This window comes from Podarcis muralis, chromosome 7 (genome assembly GCF_964188315.1).
Source record: "Podarcis muralis chromosome 7, rPodMur119.hap1.1, whole genome shotgun sequence".
NCBI classification, from domain to species: Eukaryota; Metazoa; Chordata; class Lepidosauria; order Squamata; family Lacertidae; genus Podarcis; species Podarcis muralis.
The window spans coordinates 54,196,364-54,205,083 of record NC_135661.1 but is presented as its reverse complement, the minus strand read 5'-3'; the positions used below and the strand labels follow the sequence as shown (position 1 = coordinate 54,205,083).

Here is an 8,720-nt window from a genome sequence, read left to right as displayed (position 1 = left end):
TATTGGAAGCCCACTTAACTGCCCAGGGAATCAGCAAGAATAGGACTCTTGCTTACATTTTACTGATGCCTCAATTTTATCCTCTTAAGATAGCAGTTAAACATTGTTAATTAAAGTAGCAATATATTAGATTGATGTACTGCACCTTGATCGTATAAAAAGGAATTAGATTTATGTTGAAAATATAAGCAGTGAAGAACATTAACAACATTCGTCATAGATGATGAGAAAACATGGACATGTGCTGCTTTTCATGACTTTAATGTTTAACTACAGAATGCATACATACAAGAAGTGGGAGAACTAAAGCCCAAGAGAACTAGAAAGGCTACAAAATACAACACGTGGACCAATACATTTACAAAACATTCAAAATCCTTACAAAATGGGCTGTATTGGTCCTTTTTGTTCTTTTTACAAACTCAAACTTTGTGGCCACAGGGGAGCAGTTAACAGATTCACATCCTCCTCCCCATCCCAAAATTTACAAGTGTCAAGAAAGAAAATCTACAGGCCTGGTCTCTTGTTTCCTTTGCTAAACCCACTAGCCCTCTCCCAAAGGGCCCAAAGTATATCTTTGCCAATCAAAACAAAGGAAGTCCTCCGCTCCAACGTTTGTGCCTCTTGCTGGCAGCATTTGATACTGGGAAAAGCAATATACTGGACCCTAATCCTAACTTTCCCCCACCCAGTCCCCCATATACTGTAGGATCCTGTGCTCCAATGCATCCATTTCCCCCCCTCTTTGACAACTTTGTGATTTACAGGTCTCCCACCCACAAGAAAAATAAGTTACATAATATTTAAACTGGCTTTTCCATATTCTTTGGGAGTCTGGGAATGTCAGGAGAGCAGATCTGCCCCAGACAAAACACTTGGCATCAGCAGCCACCACTTCTATTACAGGCTGGTCAGGCACACGGTATGTGCCTCTCTTGAAACACAATTCGCACAAACCCAAAGTTCAGACAAATATTTCTGTTCTGTATATTTACAATAGTTTGAAATTATATTCACAGCATCTTCTGAATTTTGGCCAAGAGTCAAAACTTTTGTTTTTAAAACTTTGGAACATGCCCACAGAGGAGGAGATTTCTCACACAAAGATCTGTGATGTAAGCCCAACATGGGGGAGGGAGAGGCAGCCTCCAAGGTCTGGCTAGACCCACACACATTATTCTGTCAGCTTGATGGGATGGAGATCTCCAGGCTGGCACAATTTCCAGGGTGGTTGCTTTCTCTAACTAGCTCCAGTTCCTTCCATTACTTGTTGTGCCTGTTTTTGCCCCATACAACATTGCGCAACAGACTGGAACAACCTACAACAAGGAGAATAAACTTAATTTCAAGGCACAACTTCCTCTCCTCTGCAAGTACCAGAGTTCCTAGGATTGAGTCCCCCAAATACACTGAACAACTAACTGTTTAAAATTACTCACTTTTCAATTTCTGGAGCACAATGGACAAACTCGTGATTCCAGAACTTAAATGCTGGGTTTTTAATCAGCTCGATGAAGGTAATAAGGAGACCCCATGGGTGAGGCCTATTTACAATCAGTCGTTCTAGCAGAACTCTGTAAAAGAGAAACAGATTAAGGCATGGGGAAAGTCACACCGCGTGCCAGTATGAAAGACATGATGCAGGAATATCAAGGTCCTGCTGAGAATAGGTACCCTCATGGGATTGCGTCTGGCAACATTAATTAGCACTATGCTGCTTTCAGAATGTGGAAGACTTTGCTTCTCAATATAATGTGAGAGTGGGAAACTTGATTCTAGGCTTCACCACTGCAGACTCTGGCTGCAGATTTGTGGGGATGAATGCTCCTCCATCCAGAAAAGGATCCTTGCATGGAATTATTGCAACCACCTCAACAGCTGCCTTTCAAACCATGTGAACCCTCTAATCAACACTGGAAGTCCTACTCTACATGTGGATAAGAGGGGCAAAGCTTAGAGTGTTTGTTACATTGCCAGCAGTGACTTGCTACAGCTGCAACGGGGACAAGCCACTTTCTTCCTGGTTGCTGGGCAGGACAGCTTCAGATGGCAGTAGACCAACTAAGTGTTACCTCCTGAAGCTTCTCCCCAGTTCCTCATTGGCTCTTTTGTGAGAACTAGGCAATGTAGGGATTGTTTTAGAGTCCTTAGATCTCTTACCTGGTGATTTGTTCTTGAATAGCTTCAGTGTTGGCCTCTGCAAATAGGTAAAGCATGGTGCAGCTGAAATAGTGAGTATGACTGTTTGGGTACCGTAACTGATTGGCAATTGCATTTAGGAAGAGGTACCGACCTGGAACATAAAAAAGGTAAATAGTTAGATTCTCTTAAAGACAAAGGAAATCAACATCCTTGCCTGGCTAATTTGTTAGTTCCAAGAGTTATGTCTGAAAGCCGGGAAGGTTAATTAAATGGGTGCTGCCACCAGTTGACATGAATTTCCCAGGCTCACTTCTCAAAGTTTCCTAGTTTGTAATTCATTTTCATAAACCTGTTGGCTTACACAAGGGGCGGGGGCAACATTTTGCAGCCTGGAGGCCACATGCCAGGATGGGATCAGAAGCAAAAGCAACTGATTTGACATTAAGCTGCATTTCAGCTATGTAAAAGTAACCGGTTTCTACAGATACATACAATTAACTCTGTTCTCCATACAGCCAAGCGAGAGGCATCATCACAGTTCAAGGACACATTCCAAGCTGGCAAACTCAACCAAGGAGAGTGGGTCATGGCCTAGGCTGGGGGTGGGGAGTGATGAGGTCTGGAGGACCACATTTGGCCCTTGGGCTAGAAGTTCCCCACCACTTAGATGGAACTAAATAAACCCTTTCTATATATTAGTTGTGGAATATTTTAAACATAATTTCTAAAATCTAACAATATTTTAGGGTACAATCTGGCCAAATTAAAGCAAAGTATTATCCATGTGGGCTAAATGGTGAGATACAGGATTGATTCTGTCATAGAACACCAATACCTGCAATTATCAGCTAGCCTCTGAAGCCCAGTATCAATTGTAAGGCTAGCACATTATCAATTATACAGTATTTATGTCTGGCCTCACCAGGTTGATTTCCCAGGCTCTTTTTTCCCCATAGCCAAAGACCTAGAGATAAACCTCTTGCATCTGATTTAACATTAGGCTAGCTGATTTGAAGTACTATCAAGCTTCCTTTTTTACCTTCTGTGTCCAGGTCAACAGCAAGATTCTGGAAGATATCCATGTGAGCCGAGTGGGTGATGGTACTCATGGAAGGAGTGCTGCCTTTGTTGTGAATATGTGCAATAGCTTGAGTACCTACATACAGCACCAGGGCATTTATCAGCTGGATATTGTAGCGATTGCCAGGCTCATTTGATACCTAGTGGGGTGAACATAAAAGAGGCAAAATCACTGCCTTGGACCTCCGAGACAAAGAGCCCTGCAGAAAATATATTATGTGATTACGAATGTTTAAACTGCAGAGTATAACTCACTAAAAGGTCTGCCAAAGCCATTAGCTTTAACAGCAGGCAGGCTTCTCTTATCTCCTCTATCACTGCTGCTGCACAATCCATCCCCAACTAGGTACTAGTTTTTAAAAGATACATGCATTACAATATAGTAAAAAATTGCTAAACACAGACCCACAGCTCCATCAGGATGCATTATCTGGGCCAGGTAAAACTGATCTTTTCCTAATTTATGTCTCTTTAATGTATGACACATTCTGCAGTGGGATCAGGGCTGAACTGGGATCTTTCCTCTCTCTGATGACTAAACTATGCATCTGGCAAGCACCAGATCTATGATTTTTACTGTGGGTCCACCACTGCAAGCCTCAATCTGATAGTTGTTTTTAAGGGACTCCATGTAAAACTCTGCAAATTCAAGAAGATCCGTTTTAAGCCTATTGGATCTCATTTTTACCCAAATATCCCCCCACAAAAAAGTAAAGAAAATCTCTGTTTGGGGAGGAGTAAAAGAATGACAATCTCAAAATTCCAGAACTGCCCACAGCCCCAAATAAGGTTGATGAGCCCTGCTTTAGACAGAGGACCTAAAAGCCTGTTTTGGAGCAAAAGACACAGCAGACACAGGACTGCATGCTAACCTCCACTCCCAGCCCTCTTCCTCAATCTGATTTTTGAGTAAGCCCCTCACCTGCAAGTTGCTACGCAAGTCGGACAGGAACGTGACTGGAGAACGGGTTTTGAGGTAGGAATCCAAATCCTTTTTGAACTGAGGTGGCATCACTCCAGTGAAATTGGTGAGTATCCGTGGAGCAATATTAATCTCACTCAGCATGTCCACCTGTTGAGCACAAAGAAGCATCCTAACGTTATTTTCTACCATTCAGCTGTTATCCATCTGAAGTCCACAGGGAAGGTTGAGTATTACTCTTGTATCACCACCACCACCACCATGATCTTAAATGTGACAGCTGCTTTATCTTGCCCAATGCAAACCAAAGCGACTTACAACCAACCAACCAACCAAAAAAACCACCCCACATCAATATATTAAATAAATTAAAACCAGTGGGGAGGACAGACATTGAAAACATCCTGCCCAATTCTAAAAGGCCACAGATAGTTAAGGGCCAAAAGGCTTGTTACAGAGGAATGGTTTTGCTTGGTGTTTAAATACATGTTATGATGGTGCCAGGCGAGCTTCCCTGGAGAGGCATCCCATAAGCAGAAAGGCACCACAGAAAAGGCCCCTTCTCCTGTTAACACCCTCTGGATCTCTCATGGTGGTGGCACACAAAGGAGGGACTCAGGTATAGATGTAGCATAAGCAAACTGATATGCTGGAACAGATGCCAAAGTTCAAGTGCATCTTTACTACTAAGCAACGACTGCCGTGTATGTTCCAGGACAGAATGCTCTTTTCAAGACCAGGAGTTCACAATGACATTCCCCACCTGGGGCGGTTCAGTGTTATAAACAGCTTCCCTAAGGCTGGGGGTAGCTAACGGGGTGCCCTTCAGATGTTGATTGACTACAACTCCTGTCATCTTTAAGCACTAGCCTTCTAGTTGGGGCCAACAGGAGTTGGAGTCCAACATCAGGAGGGCATTATATTGGCTACCCTGTTTCATCAAAGCAGGTCAAGCTGACCCACTAGGGTCTTACTGACATAGTTGTTTATGCAAAAGCATCAACACCATTGCACAATCTCAGGTGCTTCAACACATGAGGTCTCATACAAATCAGGCCTTGTACATTACCTTAAGGTTGGGAGTGAAGGGATCTGGAAGCCTCATATTACGTGGGAAGGCACTCAATATCAGATTCCTTAGCTGAATACAGTTTGGAGGAATCACATCGCAGAAACCATAGTGGTAGTCACAGAGGAATTCTGGGAAGTCATGTAACAGGACCAACAACACACGCAGAGTACCCTACAAAAAAACGGGGGGAAAGAGAACTAATTATCTATGCTAAATCTATGCAAAACATCTCAGCCAACACTATTATCAGAGCTTTCCAAATGTTTCATGTTGGGGACACACTTTTTACACACACAGGTCAATTTCCTCATCCACAATCCCATGGAAAAGGGCTGTATGATTTGAACTTTACTGTGAAGCTACAATTGTGCTGGGAAAATAATCCAGACCATCACTGAATTGTAACAAATTCTCTTCTACTTACCTTGTACAGAATTTGCATAGGTTTGGCAAGTTCCACATTCCTCAGGAAAGGAGCCAAATATTTAAACAGATCTATCAACAGCTGAGCATACATAGGCCACCCCTGGAAAGAGAATTTACATGATAAGAGTTATGTGATATTTGCTAATATATTTACTATAATGTCTGAACTGGATCCCACTTAACATTGTTGGTAGAATGAACAACTTGCATATTACAAAGCAGTATAGCACGTTATTCTTTAATCTGTCAGAGCTACCTGAAATATGAAATCCATAGTGAAACCAGCCAATTATGTACAATAAGGGGCACTGTAGGGGTTGAATTCTGGACTTAAGGGAAATGGAAGAATGAGTGAGATTTACTGGAAAGACTTGGTGACATCTGCCCCAATACAGTGCAGCTGTGGACTCTCAGAAGTTTGATACAACCTATAAGGCTGCAAATGGTTCCTTGCAAGTTATATCAAACTTCTGTTTAACATCTATGGCTGCTGGAGTAAACTGATTTAAATATTCATTTTAAATAGAAAATAATTTTAACCTCTCTTTCTCTTACACTGCACAATCCTCCTCCCTTGCCCCTGCCTAGAAACAAAATAGGGAACTTGTCCATTGCAGCTCATGTACCTCTGCACAATTGTCTTTGTCTGCTCAGAGACAACTAAAGGGCCAAGCATTTTCAGAAGCAAGGGCTGGTAATTAATAGGCAGAACAGTTTATTTTCAGAAGATTAAAAAGTACTGTCCTTTTTTTAACAGAGAGAAAGGGTATCCTTAAATTGAGAACTGAGATAATCCCACAACTCAGATAAAAAGTACATAAAATATGCACTTTAGTTAAGGTCACACAGGTAGAAATAGTGGAAGGAAGGCCCTCCTAGCAATAATACTGGATTACATCCTATTGAGACAAGCACTGGATCCCAGTACATGCCATGATATGTCGAGCCTCACTCACCACCACCACTGCAACCACACTATCAAGCTCATAACAATTGTAGCATATAACCATATTTCTCCTACTTCCTTCTCCCATGCAGCTGGGAGGCTGGCAGGGTATAGTATTCACTTTTACAAAACTTAAGTTATGTGTGAAATAGGAATCTAGGTTTAAAACACTGCAAAGTTTCAAAACAAATCAACTTCAAGCCACAGGTTATAAAGTTGGCCTGTTTAATTAACCATGGTTTGCTTTAAAGCACACTCCTGAATCTAGAGTTCCATGCAAAGGCAGCCAGTGTATTTGACTGAAGGATGATTCAGTTTTTAAGGGTTAAAAGTGAAGGTTTAACATTCTTGAATTCAGACTTAATTTTACCAGGCTGGGTTTTTTAAGGGATGAGGATTAAAATCCCATTTTTAATCCGTCCTGCTGAGGTTTCTGGACCTCTTCAGGTAATCAACTCTTAGCAGCTACGTTGTGGGAATATGGTAAAGACCTTAAAAGCAGACATCATAAATTTAAATGGCATAAAGTCATTCTAGTTAAACAAAACCTGCAAACCAAGATGCATCCTTATTCCCTTTGGAAGCTTCGTAAGTTACAGAAGATAAACTGCAGCCACACCTTCTGCTGTGGTGTATGTGCCAGCATTCTTGCAATAAATATCCGATGGGAGATCAATTCTAGCCAAGCATAAACAAAACCTGGAGCTTTTGTAGGTCTCAGGATGTGAAATGTGTTACTGAAATAAAAACATACAACACAAGCTTTGTGTCAGATTTGTTTAAAGCACTGCCAAGAATCTGCATTGAACTAAGACCATCCTTGAAGTCTAAATCAGGCAGAGGTGGTTAAACGTTTTAAGGACCAAGAGCCAGCATTCACTCTTGGCTAACCCTACAGGTCCAGATGCCAGCAGCAATGGGTGTTTGTGAACCTCCAGCTGACTCATGCCGATCAGATGAAAAGGGCAGGTTATCAGCTCCTTCCTGCACATCAAATGTTCAAGCTGATGATCGGGGAGGATATGATTTGTTCTATGGCACTATACTAGGAGATTTAAATCTCCCTGCCCACCCCCAGGGTTGCATCTGCCTTGAAGGCAGAATTCCCAGTGACCTATGGGTAGTCGTAATGCCCTTCTGTAAAGCCCCTCTGTCTCCTGCCCAACAATTCCAAAGCCATCAAACTACAACTTATTCCTTCCACTGCATTTAATGCCAAAAATCTGTGTATTTTATAAAACTGTACAAGTAAGTTTGCCATTTGCATCAAATATTTCTCCAAGGAATGATGGCGGCCCCAAGCCATTCAAATGTAGTAAAAGATGCATAATTAAGATCCAAGACAATAATGTATCATATAGGAATCACAGTTTTAATAAACAGATTCACTAAAGTAAAGGAGCATTTTAGTTGCCATAAATTCCCATAGGTGTCCAGATGGCAGTCTGTACAACTAGAATAGCACCACTCCTGAGTGGAACACAGGATCAATGTCCCAACTTGACCAGGGATTGAGTCTGGCTAAAGCTCTAGAATGTTCTAAATACAATTTTTCTTAATGTGCAATTATTCCAGTAACCAAAATAGACTCCAAGTCTATCAACATATTTAAAATTACACAAAATTAGTGTTAACTAAAGTGAACTGGTGTAGACTCAATGCAAATCACAGAAGTCTAGAGTTTGAAAAGACCCAAAGTGTCTTCTAGTCAATTAAATGATACCTACCAGAAGGCTGTGAGTGTCTGGAAGTTTATGGTTTCCAGGACATGTTCAGGAGCATTTAATTCTAACAGCAACATGATGAAAATGCGGTGGTAGGGAAGCTGCTGGAATTCACTTTGACGAACATCATGATCCTGCAAAAGGACTCCCACAACTATCCCAAGAACCTAGAGGTAAAAAGGCAATGTGCTCAGAATGCAACTTTTATGTATGCTTATAATTACTGCAATGCCAATTGGAATTCATGCACGTACTCAGTATTTTTTGAAGACAATACAACAAACTGGCGATCTTGACTGCAACTTTACAATAATGTTTTCTGCCCTTTCACATGTAAGCGAACGAGAGATATGCACATCTCAAACCCTTATTCAGAATTTATGTAATGCTTTTGCTAAGTGCTCCAAG

General features: G+C 41.5%; 1 protein-coding gene across 12 annotated transcripts in view; it reads right to left on the bottom strand.

The window, feature by feature from the left end:
• Positions 1-245: 245 nt before the first annotated feature.
• CNOT1 (CCR4-NOT transcription complex subunit 1) overlaps positions 246-8,720 on the bottom strand; it is a 58,166-nt gene continuing 49,691 nt past the window's right edge. For all 12 annotated transcript variants that reach the window (XM_028739415.2, XM_028739421.2, XM_028739426.2 and 9 more), the window contains 9 exons: positions 8,316-8,479; positions 7,208-7,325; positions 5,641-5,742; positions 5,214-5,387; positions 4,145-4,294; positions 3,182-3,362; positions 2,161-2,293; positions 1,440-1,574; positions 246-1,319 (listed from right to left, as the gene is read on the bottom strand). In XM_028739415.2, coding sequence (XP_028595248.1) covers positions 1,241-1,319; positions 1,440-1,574; positions 2,161-2,293; positions 3,182-3,362; positions 4,145-4,294; positions 5,214-5,387; positions 5,641-5,742; positions 7,208-7,325; positions 8,316-8,479 — 1,236 coding nt within the window. In that variant the 3' untranslated portion in view covers positions 246-1,240. The remainder of the gene's footprint in view (positions 1,320-1,439; positions 1,575-2,160; positions 2,294-3,181; positions 3,363-4,144; positions 4,295-5,213; positions 5,388-5,640; positions 5,743-7,207; positions 7,326-8,315; positions 8,480-8,720) is intronic.